The sequence below is a fragment of the Triturus cristatus genome, chromosome 4_1 (genome assembly GCF_964204655.1).
Source record: "Triturus cristatus chromosome 4_1, aTriCri1.1, whole genome shotgun sequence".
Lineage (NCBI taxonomy): Eukaryota > Metazoa > Chordata > Amphibia > Caudata > Salamandridae > Triturus > Triturus cristatus.
The window spans coordinates 648,976,256-648,997,818 of NC_140585.1; the positions used below are offsets into that span (position 1 = coordinate 648,976,256).

Genomic DNA, 21,563 nt, shown 5'->3' on the forward strand with positions numbered 1-21,563 from the left:
ACAAGAGTCTTTTCGGTGAGCAACCAAACTTAACTTGACCTTCACTACAGTATTTTCAGTAAATTTGAAGAGCTTTGTAATAATGCATTTTTTGAAAACTATGTGTGCCCATAATGCACAATTACTTGCCCAGAATACTACTTCCATTGAAGTGCCATCATATATAGCTAAAGTGTGATAAGATGTGTAAATAAGTTCAAAATGTTTTGTCACATGAGGGACATTTGTGTAGCTCATTCGGTCACTAGGTTGACCTCGAAGTCTGCAGAGAACCTGGGTGTCTTTCAAATGCATTTATGAGATTTCCATTGCAGACCAGTTTAATGATGTGCTTATCAGCGGTGTGATTATGTGTTACTCTGTTAGTAAAGCGAGTTGTGGGTGACTGTTCTTGACTAGAGAGATTGATGGGCTATATCAGATTTACAATTTTAAATCAAGAACCATGACTTTTGCCAACAGATATGTTGAGGTCATTGGTGGGAAAAAGTGCTATTAAATGCTATAATAACTAGCTAGTTGTGTGTTTTTACATAATTGGATATTTGTTAGGCGTTCTGTCTCAAGATTTACAGGTGTAAGATGATGTGTGGTTTGCCAGGGTAAGGCATGTAATGTGAATTCTGATACCTAAGTATATGCATACAACCCTTGGATTTTAATATAGATATGCCACATCTGCCATATATTCCATCATCTGCTGCATAATTTGCAGATTTTAACAAAAATAATTGTGTCTAGATAGAACGGATTAAATGTTACTAGAAACATGGTAACACTCGCTCCTGTCCAGCATGAGGCGATTGCAAAGTTTGACTGGTCATCTTTCAGCTTCTAATGAAATAATATTATCTCAAACTGTACTGCACTACGCCACACTATTTGCCCTTTCTTGCTCCATAATATAAACAACCCCAAATGCTTTTCAATGGGGAATCTTGGTCGCACAAAGAGGCTGCAGCCTTGGACCAGCAGGTTGGATGAAGGTGACCACTGGCTGGACAGGTAAGTTGGGGTGTATAGGGAGGCTCGGCACCATAGGCTGGATTCCCCAAAGTCGGGGGGCAAAAAATGCAAATGATTGCAAATCAACAAAAATCCAATAAGAGGAAGAAAAGCTATGAATTTGTAAAGATTTAAGTGAAAATAGTGCCAAAATGTGCAAAGCACCAATGGTATTCAATGGTCGCAATAAAGTGGGACCTATGTGCAATTTGACGTTGACCACAGGGAAACCCTCATTTGATACACCAAGTGGATTGGTCCCGGTGAAAGACTGGAAGTCACAAAGTTTGAAAAAGTATCAAAGTCCTAATCAAAAAAGGAACTTAATTCAATTTGCCAACATGGAACTGCCTTTCAATTACTTTTCATACTAAGTGTCCTTGACTCTGGAGCAAAAGTTTTCAAACATTTCTGACCTTTTTCCAGTTACACAAGCAACCACAGGAGTACCCTTGTAAGCCCCTCAAGGACCTCAAGGGGGTACGGTGCACCTAGATTCTCTTAGGCTGCCAGACAGAGGCCACCTGCAAAGACCAGTTCTAGTTCCAATTATCAGCTTGGATGTGTAGGGAAATGGCCTTTTGAATCTTTTTGTCTCTGTAGCCACAAAGGAGGCTAGCCTGCTCACCCTTGGAGTACACCTTTTCTCCTGGGAGCAAGGGAAAAATAGTCCAGTCCTTCCAGGCTCCTCTCAGGTCATAGACACCAAGTCCAGGCCTCTTCTGTTCATCCGCAGGTCTGGAAAATGTTCTATCCAGGTGCGGTGGGGATGCCACCTTTATGGTTAGAGTGACTTCTGGGCACTCTCAACCAATGGGGTAATGGGGTAAAAGAGCAAAAGTACCCATGGCAACCATACCCATTTTGTTGTTGCCTTAATCGAAACAGGCCCAAAGTGCCACATGTCAGGGCATTTTCAAACTAGCCTAAGTCTTCAACCACATTAAACTGAATATAGTACATTACAATGTGATGTATTGCATCACGTGCTTTTACAATGCGATTGTTACAATGACCACATTGTTAGTACGCGATGCATTTACATGGCAAGCCATTACGATAGGCAGTAGGGGGGGTGCTGGACTTAGGAATAGTATTATTTACTATTCCTACTCCAGTTTGCGCAACAGTAGGGAAGGCGTTCGAATTCATTTCAAATACCTCAGTGCCCCCCACAGCAAGTCATTGTAATGACTTGCGATGTAAATGAATCGCATACTAACAACGCGGTCATTGTAACGAATGCGTTTAATAGTACTGCGATGTAATGACAGAGTTCTAAATGCTGTTTCCCATTAAACCTGGTCTGTGATGGTTGTGGGTGTTTATGAGTGTATACTGTGGTAATCACCAGTGACCTCCCACACCTAACACTAAAATCCAGTTTAAAGTAGGCACATTATCACACCAAAGCCAGAAATAGAAGTCTGGTTGGGCAAAAGCTGGAGTTCTTCAGCAACCAGAGAGGGGATACACAAGAACTGTCCTGGCATCCTGTTCTCTCCCTTTCAAGTACTCCAAAGAGTTCGATATGACTCAACTGACCAGGCAGCATCTGAAACCGTGGTGTCAATAGAATGCTCACAGCCTCTACCCTTCAAATTCAACTGAACTCAGATGAGGCATCTCTGCCCAGTCAGGTTAGCCTATTGTGTGCTTGTGGGAGGAATTTCACATCTCTTTTGCTTCTTCACAAGCTGAGCACAAGCTGGGAGTTGCTGCAGAGTTAATGCAAATTAGCCTCCAGCAATGTAAAGCAGGGAAAAGTTACCTTTTTAGTAGTTTATTTTCCATAAATATTTATTCAAATCCCACTTTTTAAAAATTGAAATTGGATTTGTAATAACATTTAAAAATCGTAGTTTAATTCCTATTCTCTAGGCACAGTATTAGTCCTGGCCCCATTCCTGAGATACATTATTGCTATTTTAATCCTTACATTGGTTTTCTACATATGACATCTAGGGCAGCCACAGTGAAAATAGCTTTTTTCCCCTTTTTTACTGTAGGGGTGTGGTAAGATTAATTTTCCCCCTTTCCCACTTTTAAATACAATGCACCCTGCCTTATGAACTACATGGCCTACATGGGGGTGACTTAATAATATTGAAAAAGGACGTCTTTACCTGTCTAAAAGTGCTTTTTTAACAGGTAGCACTGCAATTGCTATACGGCAGCAGTCAAGCTTTGCAAGGTAGGATTTTAGCCATGTTTGTACTGCCATTGTAGTGGATGGCACAGTAGGTGCACAAGTCTACAAGTGGCATTTAACTTCCATTCCATGGGTGCATTTTCTACTTCATATACTGGAGGCTTACAAACAATTGTAAAATTTGCCATTTAGCAGAAAGCCAATTTAATTATATTTAAAGGGGGTGCACAGGCACTTTACTGCTGGTTAGCAGGGGTAAAGTGCACAGAGTTCTAAAACCAGCAAAAATAGGATCTAGCAAAAGACAAAAAGTCTGGGTGACCGCGCAGAAAAGGCAGATTCTTAAAATTAGCTTTGTATTTCTCTTCTTTGAGATGACTTAACTGTCCCTTTCCTGTTTTATCTTGCTAAATTGAGGCTGCTTGATCTTTTTTACCCAGTACTGAAGATGTGCTTTCTGTTAACATTACCAAAAGCCATTAGTGTGTCACTTACTTCCATGGATGTAAGATAAAGATCGTTCCCAGTTTGATGTCCTGGAAATAGAGCATTTTACAGAAGTTTGTATCTGTGGGTTTCATGTTTGTGTATTTCACCCTGAATGTCATTTATCAGAACACATAAAGCAGCTTTATTTTACATGAAGTATTTGCATCTCTGACTATCATGTATAGGAACACATAAAGCAACGTTATTTTTACTTAGCTGCAAATTACCAGGTTTGTAGCAAGTCATACGAAAACCTATTTATGACAGCCACCAATTTGTGATTACTACGATATAGAGTGAGTTGATCCGTTTTCAATGAAGTATCTGTGAGTTTCCAACTTAAATAATCTATGAGAACCTATATAGATACTTTGGGTACAGTAAATACATTTTGGAACACGCAATGAGCACAGGTTTGCGCCTGGTGTGGCCTTGCAACGCTATTGGCAGATTCAAGTGTCTTTGTAAACTGTTCTGATGTTACCATCACAGACCATAGTCTGAATAAGATGTAAAGATATGACCTGGTGCATTTTATAGGATGGTGGTAATATATTTATTAAGGTGCAGGTGTGCGAATTTGTGCCTGAGAGGTTGAGTCAGAGGTGTTAAGTGTTTCATATGCATTTTATAAGTTGGAAGATATGCCCACATCCCAGGAAATGAAAGCAGCTACAGCTCATTCTTGCTGAGTATGTGACATATTTGAGATGTGTCAAATTTGGTTGTGGTGTCTGAACTGTCATGTACTCTGGGCCTCAAATAATGATGCAATCTGTCTCAAAAGTGCCACAGTGTTCCCCAAAAGAGGCATCTTGTACCCCAAATTACAATGTGGTGCTTCAAAGTGTCACTATGTGTTCAAACATTACCATAATTACCTTAAACGTACTGTGTCCCAAAATTGCCATGGTGTGACTTGAAAATGCCATCATTAGTCTTATAGTGTTTATCAAATGTGTAATATGGTGCCCCATAATTACTGCCATATGACCTCTAAGTTACCCTGAATGCCAAATAACTACAACCACTAGGCCCAGAATTGCCATCACAATTCCTCAAATGTGCCTCTATGTTGCCAGGAACTTCAATCTTATAACTCAAAAGTATTGTATGCTCTTAAAGTGCCATCTTCAGTGTGAAAAGTACAATTTTTTGGGAAAGAGCTAAATTATACCCTGGAAGAGTGATCATATTCGTGGGACGTAACCTCGTATGACCTGAAAGCACCCTCATAACCCCAGAACAGGTCATCATCTCCTGACAGCTGAAAGTACCATAATTTGGGAACGTGTGGAATTAAATACCTCAAATTTGGTTTTGTGTCACCTAGCTATTCCATCATTTGCCTCAAAATGCACAATATGTTTTTGGAATGGAGGGGTTAGTTGGTGCCTGAGGGACTCTAAGGGGAGAGTGACTGTATGTGTGTGTTTGCATGTGCATGTATGAGAGTGTGCTTAGGTGTGCTTTTGCTTGAGTGTGTGCAGGGCCGGCTTTAACACTGGTGGCGCCCAGTGCGACAAAGTTTGTTGGCGCCTCCGTAATAACCACCTCCACCATAAATTCCATCACTACCACTCTTTACCAGTGCCTCTTCAGTCTCCATAACCACCCTCTCTCAGATGCATTTAATTAGTTTTATAGCACCACTTCCACTCATACCAGTGTAGGGTATCAGAGCACGTTATATCACACACACTACACAGAGACAATTAAGAATACGTGTGTAAATCAGTGTATAGGAAATGTTACATATGGCAGAGGACTACAAGGTGTTGAAGTCACATCACGTCATCCATACTGGTAGACAGTATAGTTTAACAGTGCTTGGTCTAGAGAAGCGGAAACTCAGAATTTAAAACTTAACACCATGATTGGGGGTTCTCTTTAATCATCAGAATTGATTTCTGTCCAAATGAACCCTTTTTGCAACATTAGGATAATGAAAGACTGGGGGGAAAAAGTTAACGCTCTAAACTATACCTTGCAGTTTGCATGCAGCAATTTCATGCAGCAGTTTCTATGCAGCAACATGTAGGCATTTAATAGCTCACTGTTCTATATTAGGATTATAATGTATAAACTGCAAGTAACAAAAGGCTATCTCAGCAAAATGTAGTAACCCTCTGACCTATTCAAATTATACGCACTTTGTGATTTGAATGGTACATGTTTTTGCTGCAGGCATAATAACCCTCTGCGCTACATTTGGTCAAAACTTCCACTAGACAAAACTCATGCTGCTCCAGGAAGAACATTAACCATGTAAGTTATCTTGACATTAATATAGTTGCCTGAAAATGTCTGGAGGCCAGGAACGCGGCAGCAGGTGATTTTAAAACAATAATATACTTACAAATAGGGCGCCCCCACTCGAAGTCAGCACCTGGTGCGGTGGCACCGGTCGCACCGCCCTAGAGAAAGCCCTGAGTGTGTGCATGAGATCGTGTAGGGTGTTTGTTCTAAACGCTTTCACCAAACGTTTCGAAAAGCTCACTTTGTTTACGTTTCATGAGCATACAGCTGTGTGGACCCCAGGGTAAGTTCTTACACATCTATGTTCCAGTTTCCTAGTACTTCACTGCCTACAGTGTCCTAAAAAACAGGAAGTATGTGGTAGAGCTTCTTGGCACCATATGCAGTATACTACCACTGCAGCACCTATTCGCAGATCTCGAAGGAGATTGAATGTTTCTCACTCAGTTTCATTTGGCTTGATGGTCTGAACTGAGGTAACTGTCATGCAGGAAGTGTCTAACTAATAGAATGTCTTAGCCCATTTCTGTTTTGACCTATTAACTGCTGCCCCTCCCCCCCCTCTTGAATTGCTGAGCCTTTTATCGGCTATTTGAGGTAACGTGCGCTTAGGGCACAATTTGCGTCCTTTATTTCCAACATCCTGGGGAGTCTAAAGGTACCCAGGGTTTGTGGATTCCTCTAGAGGGGACTGAGAAAAAAAGGGAAATGTAGCATAATTTTCAGTTTTTTGAGACAAATAGGAGTAATCTGGATCAAAGTATATGTTTTCCCCTGAAAATGGCATCAGTGCTAAAGTCACCATCTTCTCAGCTTTCGGGAACATGTACAGCTGAATAACAAACCATAATTTTGCACAATAGTTTTGGCATTTGTCAAAGAAGTACCCTATTTTTCCTATGTTGTAACCTACTTCCTGTTTGTGTTGGAAAACAGTGCGAAATCCATGGGGGGGCGGACGCATTTTAAGAAAATATATTGTGCCCCCCAGGGGAGTGGATGGGCTGGTTAGCATGAGAGCCGACCACCTCAAAAACAAATCCCTTGTGTTTAGTGCGATTCCTGCTCGTGGATCACTGCTTGACCGCAATCCACGTTCAGAAGTAGGTTGTGAGAGGCATCCTAAGAGTAGTTTGCTTACCTGCTGGCTTCTTCACTCCGGTGGAGTTTGTGACATCAGCGTGGAAGTGATTCAGCTTCTCCCCCACTATTTAGAAAAAAAGGTATCCTCCGGTGCAAACACCGGAGGATTCTTTTCTGCCCTCCCCAGTGTCGGCCACTAGGGAGGGTGTGTGGGTGTCACCCATTGGCCGAAACTGCACCCAAAGTGTTAAAGCTTGCTACGCAGGGCCTGCTAACAAAGACAGGAAGTAAGAGGTGAGAGGAAGAGACATGCATTCACAGTGATATGTCACAGGCACCTTACAATGGCATTACTTTAGTGTGTGGATCAACTGGTCTTGTTCGCAGGATTACGGCCCTATTCACTTCACTCATTTAATGTATGATGATGATAAACTGATGGTGAGGATCTTTTTTATAGTTGTTATTATTATCATTGGAACAATAATGCTAATACTAATATTAAAACTACTACTACAACTAATAGTAATAATTATTATAATCATAATACATTTATGGATACGCTACTGCCTCTGAAATGATCAAGGGTTTATACTTACTTCACAAAACTGCCAAAACTTTATTTTTAATGAAGAAACCCTAAAATGTTGCAATCCTTGGGAGCGGCTTTGCGAACCCACAGAGAATTCATTTTTTATACGGCATCCAGCTATCTTTCTGTTGACAGTTGAAACACCCCACATTCTTCATTTGAACTTTTGTATGTGGAAAGGATTTCTTGTCTACTCCGTAAGTGCATTATTCTGTGAGTCATAATGTTCATTCTAAATATAACAGAAATATCTACTGTACTTCTAGTTTGTACCTGTGAGAAAGGCAAACTTTTTGCCCTGATCACCAACATTTTTTGACTGATTCTGGTGATTACTGACACTGATTGTGCCCTGGTCCTTGCCAACCAGGCCCAGAGCCAGTGCTCTGTTTAAAAGTTATATGGTAATTACGTGTCAATACAATTGGAATGCCAACCTACCTGTAAGCCACTAGTATATAGTAAGGCATTTAGGTTTAGAGCCCCAGCAGATTTAATGCACTAATGTGTGTACTGCTGTGTTGCGTGCTGTAACTTTAAAAGCCAGCCATGCTATGCACACTACTTTTAAAATAAAAGGATGTCCAAATTCGACTTTGAAATCAATGGTGCTTTCAAAGTCAAACTACCTTATTTTGACATCAAGTAACCCTTAAGGTCTACCCTGTGCTATGTTAAAATGAGCAGGAACATTAGAAAATATGTTTTATATGCCCTGGTGAGGGAAAAACTACCAATTTTGTTTTTCCCCGTTGTAGTGCATTAATTCCATAGACTAACAAGGGAAGGCTTTATTACACTTAAATAAAGTATGGATATTGACAAGAGTGAGCTAAAATAATACTTCTGATCGTCTACATAATAGTTAGAATGAAACCAACAACTTGTTAAGTTAGATTTATTATAACTATGACATAAAATAAGTTATAGAACTTTTTTCTGATATGCCTGAATTAAGCTCTAGAGCAGCCTCTCCTGATTGGCCAGAATTTGACAAGCCAAGCCAAACAGCTCTGATGAGGTGTGAAGTGGCCTGGAAGTAAACAAAGAGACATCTAGTGGTAGGAGATCTGCAAGCTACAGATCAAAGGCAGGAATGAGGCTTGGTAGCCAAACTGTTCTTTACATAGAGAAAGACACTTAGAATCCAGGCCCACTCCCTACACTCCCAGTCAGATGGGAGCCCATGTAATTGAATTAGGAGAGGGATTGTTAGGGAAAGTTAGCCATGCCTGTAGGTTGGGTTAGCCGGACCTTAAGCTCCAGTAGAGTTTTTTTCCATTTTGGATTTTATGGGCACTGCTTTCTGGGACAAGAATTTGCCACACTTCAGGGAAAGTGGTCATCATTGATGGTGGTGCCCTGCACTCCATTGGTCAGGGGTACACCTACTTGCCAACCCAGACCCCTCGATCAATAAGATAGATCTGCCCAGCAACTCAGATCTCTACTTAGAAGAATCAAGAAGGATGACCGCCCTACTGAACCCCTGACCTGCACCAAGAGAACTGCATTCTGAAGGACAGCACACTTTGGGCTTCAGCACAAAAAGGATTTTGCCTGACACTGAAAGTTTGAGCAGTGGGCTCCTTGAAAGCAACAGGTTAAAAGAGCTCCACCTGCATCATCTCTACCAAGAAGAACCCAGCTGGACAACATCAAGTGGACTTTAAAGGATTTGTGCCCAGTGCATTGTGGGTCTTGTAGTCCCAGCTTCTCAAGGAGCAACTCAGATCTTCTGGAACCTTGGATTGGTGTCATGGTTTCTTCAAGAGCCCAAAAGGACCTTCTAGAAGAAGGTCCAGAAGTTTGAGATTGATTGGAGAACTTTTGTCAAAAAGCTCTATAAACTGAGTGACCTGTCATTGAGAATCAAGCCGGTGACATTGAACCATGACTAGGTCTGAGATTCCGCTTTGCCCCACTGAAGCTCGAGAGCTTTTCGTCATCTACAAGGCCTCTTAGAGCTGACCAAGGCATTGCATTGAGGAAAACCATCGTCGTCGACTCAAAAGCCGGCCTGCTGAGGAGACCCACTCGATGTCGAATGAAAAAGCTCCAAAAAAGTGACTAAGTTAGAAGGTAAAAACTTGACCTGGCCCTACTGCTCATTGTATCTGACATACGTACGATTGTGGTCGGCTTGGAACTTTGACTTTGTCCCAGTCTAGGGTGACCAGATGACCCAAGTTAGCACTTTTGGCTTTTAAGCACTAGCAAACATTGACTTTTTAAAATTCATATCTCCAGTTCCCTACATTGGATTTTTGTCATTTTGGTGTCATTTTAATCATAAAAATATTTTGAATATTAATAAATTGGTGTTGGATTTTATTGTGTGTGTGTCTTACTTATTTAATGTATTGCTTTTTTTAGATGCTTTACACACATGTCCCCTAAGTTAAGCTTGTCTGCTAACAGCCAAGCTACCCTAAGGATTGAGCAAAGATTCACTTATTGAGAACTTGACTGAACCTTATTTGTGATTGTGGTGTTATTACTAAGTGTAGGTACCTACATGCACCTACAAATACACCACCTTCCAACAGTACCTCTATATAGTCCTGTATACATTGAGGAGTTTGTTATAATTATTATTGCCATAAACTTTATTTTTAGTTCTTTATAGTTAAACTCTACATTTAAAACTTGTATTTTCTAACCTTTCCCTATCAACACTGTATGTGTGTTTTTACTGTACCAATATCTAAGAAATGCTGATAATTAAATTTCTGTCCCCTATTTCTCCAAGGTGGGTTACAAATTAATTTGCAGCTGAAGGCATTGCGAATGAGAATCTGTTAAATTTGATGCATATAGACAATTTATGTTAATTGAATGTGGTCTAAATGCACTAATTGTGTTTTGCAGACATTGATGAATGCAGCACTGGGAGGCACAGCTGTTCCAATGACACCACTTGCTTTAACTTGGACGGTGGCTATGACTGTCGATGTCCGCATGGCAAAAACTGCACAGGAGACTGTGTCTATGAAGCTAAAGTCAAACACAATGGCCAGATTTGGGTGCTTGACAATGACAGGTGTTCTGTCTGTTCATGTCAGGTAAGTACAGAAGTCTGTCACCTCAGTAGTTTGATAAATCTCATTAGATTTCAAGGGAATATGTTATTGCACCATGCAAAAATGGGAACATCAATAATGATTATTTGAAGTTCATTTTGTCTTACGTCTGCTACTCTTTTAAAAAAGAATGCAATAAAGTTTGTGCTAAGTCACTTAGAATATAATAGAGGAAATTTGGCATGTTATACCACTTTAGTGTGTTTATCGTCTGAGCCAGACTCTACATTCATTCCATCTGAAACCCATAGGCCCTGATTACAAGTACAGGCATTATTTACTGCACATGATAAATAACAATGCTACCTATCCTGCTTTACGCAGACGATGCAGCAATTATGTCCCAGACCCGAAGGGGGCTACAGAGGGCAGTAAATGAATTCACTGACTTTATGTCAAAGAGAGGCCTAAATGTCAACACTTCTAAAACTTTTACAATGTCGTGCGGCTTGGGGACTGGGAAAAAATCACGTTCTATCTTTTTAAACGGTCAAAAATTGGACAGTATTGATAGTTTCTCTTATTTGGGCATCATTTTCAACAAGAGGGGTACTTGGCGTGCCGCAGCTCAAGCTAGGGGGTTAGCTTTGTCCAAAGCTATTGGTGCACTGACCAATTTCTCAAAAAAACTTGGGGGCCGCCCGATTAACCCCTTACTCCAGATTTATCGGGCAAAGTGCATCTCAGTTGGCATCTATGGAGCTGGGATTTGGGGGATTGATTCCGTAGACCAAATTCAACGCCTCGAGAACGCTTTTCTGCGTTATCTCTTGGCTGTCCCCCCTGGCACATCTACCCACCTGGTACACACTGAATTAGGTCTTACATATATTGCGGATATGATAAACTCTTCCACACTCATCCTATGGCATAAAGTCTGGACCAACCAAGAGACTTCTTTTAATAGAGAAATTATCAAAGACTGTCTTAAACTGGATATGGTCAGGAATATTAAATGGTTGACTTATGTAAAGAATTTGTCTTCTGACTTAGGGCATCCCGAACTCTTTTCAGACCCCTCAGCCCTAAGCAAAATAGCAAGGGTTACGCTAAAACGTCTTGTTCTAAACCATTTGAGCAGCCAACGATGGTCCTCTGAAAAACAAAAGAGTTCAATTGTGGAATATCATCACTCGACCATTACCAATGGGATCCAGCAATACTTACTCTTAGAACCATCGCCTTTTACTCGCATGCTCCTGACCCGTTTTCGTACTGACTGTTTTTTCAGATTTTTAACCTTTCCCAACCCAAATTGTTGGTCTATTGATCTGGAGAAATGCCTGTGTGATGGCCTATCGATGCAAACCAATATACATTGTATCTTATTCTGTAGATTTTATCAACTCCCAAGGGCTATCTATTTGAAACCTTTGCTCAAATCATGGGGCTTACGCTCACATAGAGTGGCTTATTATAAATTAAAAACTTTGGATACCCCCTTAGCCCTGGCAGCCATATCATCCTACTTGAAAATGACCATGAAGCTGAGGGCCACAATGCAGACCTAGTTGATATATGTATAATGTTCTGTCGTGCATCTGTAATTTTTAACTGAATTTGAGATTACTGTAAAATAACTGAAATTTTATACTTTTAACAAATTTTTTATCTGTATGTACTTTTATGATATTGTTTTTACATATCGAATAAAGTTCATTATCTATCTATCTATCAATGCTAGGGGGTACTGTATTTACCTGTGCAATAAATATCAAAAGTCTGTGAGGAAAAACGTAAATTCTAGTGTTCAACGCACTAAAATCAGCATGGTGCAGTAAATACCATACATTTTCCCTGTTAAATGTTGGCAGGTTTATTCTGTTAAACAGCTGAGATATTTGATGCATCCGATAATAATTGGATGCATTAAATACCGCCACAATTGAGAGAGGGCGTTCCCTCATTTGCATGGGGGTGTGGCCCCATGCAAATGATGGAATCTTTTTGCCTCTGCATGCGTGCCGCATTACCAACATGGAGGCAGAGACAAACTTGCTTTTAGGAGGGGCACTTTCAGTGCGCCACAAAAAGGTGTTGCACTTTGAGTACGCCTCCTAAATGCAGCCCTCTGGAAGGGAGAAAGGGTTCCAATGGTCACTCATTTCACCTGCCTGCAAGGGGATCTCTCTCCCCTCTTGAAAGTGCAGGCATGTTGCTGACTGCAAAGAAAAACACAGAGCAGCTTTAAAACACAATCTATCTCACAAAGTCTTAAGCCATCAGTTGGCCAACGTTTTCTGTAACTAACAACAAAATAAGTTAAGTGGGACCCAGAAGTGTGTGAATTTCTGTATCCAAATGTTATGTACAACCGAATATCACAGCTGGAAAAAATAGGCTCATTGGTAAGGGCATTTTATATACATTTAGGGATCAAGCTGTCATTTCTTTAATTAAAAATCATTAAAGTGCACATCCACACAAACATTAGGGCTGGTATGATCAATATAGAATGCTATTTACTGCATGCATGCCCCAATTCTGATAGGGGGTAGCTGCCCAAACTGAAAGCTGAGTATATGCAGCTGTGTTAATAAAAAACTGTATTTATATGAATCAAAGTAAGGACCACTGAGTAAATCAGTAGATAAAAGAACCATATTAGTTTACTTGGCCCCAGTCTCTCATATATCATTGTTCAATTAATTTTCCACATTATATTATGATTAGGGCTCCCGGTTTTGTGGTATTTATTTCTTTACATTTACGTCTGTATTTATCCATATTTATTTTTTGTCAACTTTATCTGTATTTATCCATATTTACTATGGGTTTTGTGAAAAAAATATAGCTGAAACTGGTATATTTCCACATTTATTTAACCAATAAATATATAGTCATGCATGATTGCCTGCCAGGTTTCAGTGATATGAACACCCGCCGAAGATAATTAAATGCACTTATATGAACATATGCACATTTCAATCTCAGCCTTGTACATATCTACTGCTGTTTAAGCCTCTTTTCTAAAATTCCTTTCTTTTTTAACCCCCTTACCTATCAATCCACACAGTCATTTGCCTGGCAGGCCCGGCAACGTATATTTAGAATCACTCAAAAAGCATCTGATTTCCGTTTTTATCCACATTTAAAAATAAATTCAGGGAAGAAAATAAATGGTTTTATGTCTGTATTTATCTGTAAAAATCTGTAAAAATGGAAAACAGGGAGCCTTAATTATGATGCTACCACACCACCTTCCAATTTGGACCTCAGCTGTCAAATTATGCCTATAACGTACCTATATAATTCCATTTATAGGTATGGTTCAGTTCCCAATTCTTAGCATCAAGGTGTATGAATCCTAATTTTTTAAAAAGTTGGTAAAATGCTTTGGAGGAATAATTGACCTGTCTCCTTTCCTGACGGGATTGCCAAAAACGATATGGTAAGGTGTTGTGCAGCAAGCATTAGAGTCTACTTGATACAATGAGGGCTATTGTGGACAGCTGAATCACATTTAAAAATCTCTTGGTACAATTGAACAAGACCCCAGACTGATGCTACATCTTTTGAAATATTTATATATAAAAAGGGCTTAGATCTTGAGGCAGCATTGCCTGATCTTGAGGCCGCATTTAATAACATCAGTCGCACTCTTTTATGAACTGCCTTGGCATCTCACAGGATACCCACAGATTTTAGTAATTGCTATGTTTACTTTGCTTGCATCCACTTGATCTATATCAATTTTGGTCTCAGTCGTGTGATTACGGCCAACCAATTAACACCTGGTGCTCTTTCACAAGCCTTATAAGGAGAATCTCCATTTTTATAAGCATTGCACTGTAAATGGCTTTCCTGCAGCCAGATCAATGCATTTACTAGACATGGCTGAAGGGTGGCGCCTATGTCAGTCAATTTGGAATCATACATAAAGAGTATCTATGCCTGAAGGACTGGGACCCAAGCATCCCATGGGTGGATTTTATTATAGAAATGACCGTGAGTGGACAGGTAAGGCCAGTCTTAATTAGCTCAAATTAAAGAAATATTTCTTAAGTTGAAAGTATGGTATAAAGATTTAAACCTTAACCCGGAGAGTGGAACCTGTTAGATATAGAAAGACCTTCATTATCTCTACCTCTCTTTACAAAGGAGTCAAACATACTTTTTATTTTAATGTCAGCATTGTGAATTTACGGCATAAAAGTTCTAGAGTTTGGTAAAGTAAGCCTATATTCTCGTCTACGTCCTTTTAAAAAAATTGCTTTTCTATACAATACCACGTCGGCATGTTCATAGTCATTTACCTTAGAACAAAATGTTATTCATTTCGGGCTAAAAAGTGCTTACATAATACCAGACTTTATATATTTCATTACATTAAAAAAATCAACTGTACTTTTTAGATGAACTGTAAAATGGTTCCACCCCAAAAAAAAATGTAAACTGCAATTTGTAAAATATATATTTTTTCCTGAACCAGTGAATTTAAAACACCTGCGCCAACTATTTTTTCCAGTAAAATTATTTTCTCCAGCTGTAGATTAGACTTTTACATTGCTATTGGAAATATGTTACATGGGCTTATTGTGGATTATATGCTTGCATTTTGTGGTGTAAAGAGTTGTGTAGAGGTCTTAAACGTTTTCTGTCTAGTGACAGACCAGTGTCTCCACATTTTCAATCCAAACTGAGTTATTTTCCAAAACAGCTTTTTCCTTCTCTAGTGTTCTTCAGGGCCTTTGATCCTCTAAAAAACTTTGTAGGTTTCCAAAAGGTGAGCGGGCAATGTCCACTACAACATTTGTATTGAGGGTACACACTCCAATACAGATTCCTAAGTGTAAACAACAACACAGAGATCAAGCATGTAAGATGGGCGTTTTGGGGTAAAGTCAACAGTTATACACAGGCATACCAGGTAATGTACTGCTTTACCTCTAGCTTGCACTTGCTTTTCTGTGGCATTAGGATTTGGAGCCAAACCAGATATTAGGACTGGGATTCCTTTTGGCTGAGGTATGCACCCAGACGAGGCAGGAACCACCATTTGAGTTAGGGTAAGCTTGATACACACTAAAAGATAACGTGTGCTTACCCTCTAGAAGCTTGGCACAGTGCAATGAGGCTTATCTAAAGAGGCAATATGGAAAGTATTTGTGAAACACACACACATTAACACAATGAATACACCACAAAAAGACTCCACACAGGGTTAGACAAATAGAGAATATTTACCAGAGTATAGCAAGACTTAAATGACAAACATCAAATCAGTAGAAGTGGAGAAATTAATTTTTAAAGATTAAATGCAACAACAGTGATTAGAAGTCACTAGCAGTCAAAAGTTTAATTAAGATCGTGAGGAACCGGGTCAAATTCAAAGTTCATACCGACTGCGATGGAGAGCAGGCTGGCTACAGGACCTGCAAAGGGCCCACTGAGAAGGTACCTTGGATGGAGCAAAGCGTCTATGCCATGTTGCGTCAATCTTTTATAGGCAGTAGGGTCACTGCGTCATCATCAAATTCTGTTGAAATGAAGGCAATACATCAATGTCGAGCCACGCTGAGCATCGTCGTTGGGCCATGCAGGCTGTGGAACTACTGTCATCGAACAGCCTCTGCATATGTGTAAAAGGGCAATGTGTTGGTTCCGACCGGTGCAGTCGTGACGCTGCTTCAGTTTTGTAGCAAAACAGCTGCAGAACCCACTTCTGAGACCAAGAACTTGGAAAGAGTACCTCAGGCAAGGATAGGACACACAGATGGCAGAACCAGCAGCACCAGCAGAATTGTAGAAAGTCTTTTGTGTCCCTGAGACTTCAGAAAACAGAAGGCAAGCCAGTAAGCCCTTGGAGATCACTTAGAGGGAAGGCAGAGTCATCTTCTCCTTCAGGAGAGTCAGAGAGCAGCAGGGCAACAAGCAGAAAAGCAATACTCCCAGAAAAGCAGCCTAGACAAGTCCGTTAGGCAAGGTTGATTTTAAGATCCAGAAGCATCTGGTTTTAGGGGGTCAAATACCCAGTTCTTAAAACCAAAAGTGCCTTTGATGTAGGAGGTGACTTCAAATCAGCTCTCTGAAGTACACAATGATCCCTTTCAACCCAATCCTGTCTGCCAGGCTATCTGGTGTGGGTGTTAATCAGTGCTTTCTGTCTGGACAGGACACTACCTATTGAAGTGTAAGTGTCAGCCTCGCCCATTACTCCCTACCCAGGAAGACCCATCAGAATGCAGATGAATGTAGATGAGTGCTCAGAATGCAGATGAGACTCACCTTCCTGTGTTTGTGGCTGTCTAGTGGAAATGCCGAAAATGTAGCTGTCACCCACCCCAGACGTGGATTGGAGACAGGCTGTCTTGTGCATAGAGCAGTGAGTGCAGAGAAATGTTTACTTTCTAAAAGTGTAATTTCTCAAACAGTAATGTTAAAATTGCACTTCACCAGTATAGAGGATTTATCATCACCATTCCAAAGATATGAAACATGAAAAAGGTACCTCTCTCTCATCAGGATTTACAGCTTTAAGTGTGTCAAGGAATTCCTAATGCTGGACTTTGAGAGGGGTAGGCTTCACAGTAGTGAAGAACGAAATATGCAGTTTGCCACTGCCAGGACATGCCAAACATAAAAGTACATGTCCTACCTTTTACTTACATTGCACCTTGCCCTTAGGGTTACTTAGGGCCTACCTTAGGAGTGGCTTATTTGTAATAAGAGGGGAGTTTAAGACCTGGCAAGTAGTGTTAAATGCTAAGTTGAAGTGCCAGTAAACTGCACACACAGGCACTGCAGTGACAGGCCTGAGACAGGTTTAAAAGGCTACTTCTGTGGGTGGCACAATCAGTGCTGCAGCCCACTAGTAGCATTTGAAGCACAGGCCCTGGGTATATGGTATTCTATTTTACAAGGGACTTGCCAATACACCAATGTCATCATATTTTAGAGGAGAATCACATACAAGTTAGCACTGGTTAGCATTGGTAAAGTGGTTAGAGTCCTAACGCCAACAAAAAGATTCTGTAAAAATGGGGGGCAAAAAGGCTGGGGAAAGACCACCCTAAAGATAACAGGTCAAACACCAGATAATTTAATTTAGTAGATCTTGCTTTTGCCAAAAACTAAGGTTCTGCATTATTCTGTCCTATGCACGACTCCCTTGTACACATTAACAGTTGGATGGTACAAAGGGGTTTGAGTGCAGTCTGAGTGTCAACCTTCAGCGGGAAAGTTAATCTGTTGCTGCTGTTTTCCCTGTTTGGCAATACTTTGTGATGCCTTGCGATAAGCAAGCTCCAGCACAAAATGTAGTAAATCTGGTCCTTGTTATTCCCCATAAACCTACTGTATGTTTATATTTTGTTTCAACCACAGGTTTATACAATGCTTTGAACCCAGAGCAGAGATATCAAAAATAGGAAAACTCCAAAGAACATTCATCAGCGTAAACTCTAACAAACACCGATGAATATCACATAATATCTTGGACCTTTGGCATTATACGCTAATTACAATGCAATAAAATTAAAATGCTATTCTTTATAGTAGTCAAAAACAGCTCACATTCGTCCTACAGCTGTCATCTTCACAGTTCCAAGCCAGTGGTTCTCAGTGCTTATCCCATTACACCTAGGCAGCTTCAAGGTGATGAGGAACAACAGCGAAGTATAAAACCATAAGCCATATTTTGTGACGGTGACAGTCTTTGCAATCTACAAAGTTCCGGAAGGCAAAATTACCCACAAAGCAATTATTTCATGAGACTTTGCCAACGCAACCTTTTTGTGAGAAAATTGCTAACAAAATGTTTGTAGGACTTTTAGCACTCCACTGTTAAAACTTTGCTAATTACGTTAAGGTATAAAATTTGGCAATGGCCCAAGATGCCAGATTTGTCTAAACGTAGCTATGGCTATTTCAGTTCTCTACCAAAACCCAGAGCAATCTGATGTTGGGGGGAAGAAAAAATGATTTATGTGATATCTTGCATGTGTTTAGCAGTGGGTGAAGCACCATTTTGCCTGGGGGAGCCTCAGTGGGCTCCATCAGGCAGACCTTTACCCGGTGACTCATCTGGTCCTGGACTTCCAAATCAAAGTGACAGTCATAGTGATGGTTGCCCTGCTCTGTTGAAGGCAGGGCAACTGTCATTAGAAGTCTCAGCGTCAGATCACCATGGTGTCCAGACCAGGGAAATCAACTAATGGTCTAACTCGCAGGCAGAAAATTATTTGCCCCTCATTTAGACCAGTAAAATCTGCTTACCTTCCAGTGACATTTGAGGAAATATCAGTTTGTTTCAGTGTATAATATGAAATAGCTAAAATAGTGCAAATTGGTACTTCTTAATTTTTTTAATAAAGGTCCATTGTAGATGAAGTTTTATGTTTAAAGACTCTTACATTTGGAACACTCACTGTTTGTTTTATGTTCTTTTTTGCAATGGATTATAGTTTTTCCCATTTATTATGATGCAAAAATGTTGATTCTAATATGATCTAAAGCAGAACCTCAATAACTTACTCAATATGAAAGCAGCAAAATGTATTTGGAAGTTTTGTCCAGCATTGTAACCTCTTTGTAACATGGTCAGTTTTTTTAGCTCAAGAGCCTAATTACGTGTTGCACAGAGTAATAGTGACAAAATTAGTAGGTTTGGAATAACCACTTCCTAATGATAGTTGCACCCCTGCATTATGCAATTGCCTCTGGAATGGGGTATAACCATGCAGATCCAGCATAACCATGTTTTTTTCCACATACCGATTCCCAATTACAGACACACTTAACCTTTATTCTGCCCCTATTTACGACCTGGTCTCAGCAGGTCTGAGCAGATAATAAATGAGAGTGAGTGTTAAATGTGCAAACTTTGATCTTGAGAAGCGGAGATTGGATCTGGGAGGGTGTCACTCAGCAGCAGGGCAGGATGTGGTTCAAGTTAGGATCGGGCAGAGGCTGAGCTGCACATGTGCTTGCAGCACCTGCTCAATACACATGTGATTTTACTGGCTGGCAATTCGTCAACATTGGGCCTACTGTTCCCTCAACTGATAATCTCTTGTGCTAATGTTACTTAATGTGGCAAAATTTGCCTCATATTTTTTTTGTACCCTTCCAGTACAAAATACTATGCCTAGATAAAGTTTAGAACTTTCACCACTCTGTATGTGTACTTACAGTGCAGCACACATGCAAAACTTGAAAAGTTAGGAGAAAAGAAAACGTATCTACTTTGAACCTGCCTCAAAGAGGTGTCTTTTATGGTGCAAAGTCCTGTAAGTTATTAGATATAGCTTTGAGTCAAAGCGCGGTAGCGTGGGATTGGCCATGTACACCCCCTTGAGGCAAAGTAGCACAAAGTAGCGCACAATGCTAATTTGCATTGCTTTTAGGCAACTTTCCAGCACAAATAAAGTTTAGAGCTGGAAAGTAAATAACAAAGCAAGAGATCAAAACAGTTTATGTCACTTTTGGTGACTGCACTAGCACAAAGATTTGATAAATCTTGCTCCAGATGTTAACATAGATATTTCATGACACACCTTGCTGGTTTGTGGTGAGAGGCCTGGCATCTTTAAAATCCCAACCGTGATATCACTTTAAAAATGTTTGTATTGGATGCGCTTTAATTCAACTTTAGCACAAGTGCAGGAATATCAGGAAAGCCAATAACCACCTAATACACAATTGTGACAATTATAAAACATTTTAACTTTATTTGCTTATCTTCTATCTTACAGAAACTGTTAACTGTTGTAAACACACAGGAAGGGCAATGCAAAAAAAAGAGTCAATTTTATGTCAACTTGACCATTAAAATAAGTTATGTCATCAAATGTAAAAGGATGTCATTGAGTGTATGAATTGTAATGCTCATAATACAAAATGCAATGTTTGATAACGCACACTTATTTCATTCTCCTAAAAATTTAGACTGGGCTCGTCATGTGTCGGAGGATGGTGTGTGACTGTGAGAATCCAACTGTAGACCTGTTTTGCTGTCCAGAATGTGATCCGAGACTCAGTAGTCAGTGCTTACATCAAAGTGGAGAACTCACTTACAACAGTGGCGATACATGGGTGCAGGACTGTCAGCAGTGTCGCTGTCTGGTATGTATCACACAAAGAATAATTTTTAGGACTATAACGTTGGAAAGGGATAATAGATTAGATGATGGGTTGCTTCTTAAAAATGTATGGTAGCCTTGAGTGTTAAAAAACCATGTTCAAGATAATAAAATGTTTTTTATACTTTTTTCTTACTTAACTACTTGTATTCTCTTTGTCTCGCGACGAGAACCCCGCCTGGCATACAAGCTTACTGGCATTTCTTATTCTGCAGAAGTGGGTTGTGCTTTTTTTAATGACATTCCATTGGACAAGCACCTAAATGAAATTTTCATCACTGTTTGTCACTATTTCTGACCTTTTGTTTCATGCATATCCTATGGTCTTTAAAGCACACTTCACTTTTAAAATGCCTGTTAAAATATTTAAATGACAACATTCAGACTTTTTGATTTAGTCACAAACTTTAACTGTTACACAGCGGAAAGCACTTCAAATATATATATATATATATATATATATATATATATATATATATATATATATATATATATATATATATATATATTATCTACTGGCGGTCGCCAGTAGATAGTTATAGTTAGGACCGTGTTTCCATAGGAAATCTGAAAATTCTATTTTGAATAACTTTGGCACCGGTTGACGAATCCTCGCGAAATTTTCAAAACTAATGGGGCGCTACGCTCCGCTCCTACCCTGAAAGTCTCGGGGTGATTCGTCAAGCGGGGGCTGAGAAAAAAGGGGGGTCCCAAAACGCGTTTTCCCCATGCATTTTTCCATAGGACCTTTAGACACGGCTACAGCCCGAACGGCTGAACAGAATTACTTGAAATTTGGCAGAGAGGTAGCCCTAAGG

At 40.0% G+C, this 21,563-nt stretch overlaps 1 protein-coding gene across 3 annotated transcripts in view; it reads left to right on the plus strand.

Annotated features, from left to right (window-relative positions):
• Window positions 1-21,563, plus strand: part of NELL2 (neural EGFL like 2) — a 1,146,830-nt gene that overhangs the window by 1,055,138 nt on the left and 70,129 nt on the right. For all 3 annotated transcript variants that reach the window (XM_085653041.1, XM_085653043.1, XM_085653042.1), the window contains 2 exons: window positions 10,452-10,645; window positions 20,552-20,728. In XM_085653041.1, the coding sequence (XP_085509167.1) occupies window positions 10,452-10,645; window positions 20,552-20,728 (371 nt within the window). The remainder of the gene's footprint in view (window positions 1-10,451; window positions 10,646-20,551; window positions 20,729-21,563) is intronic.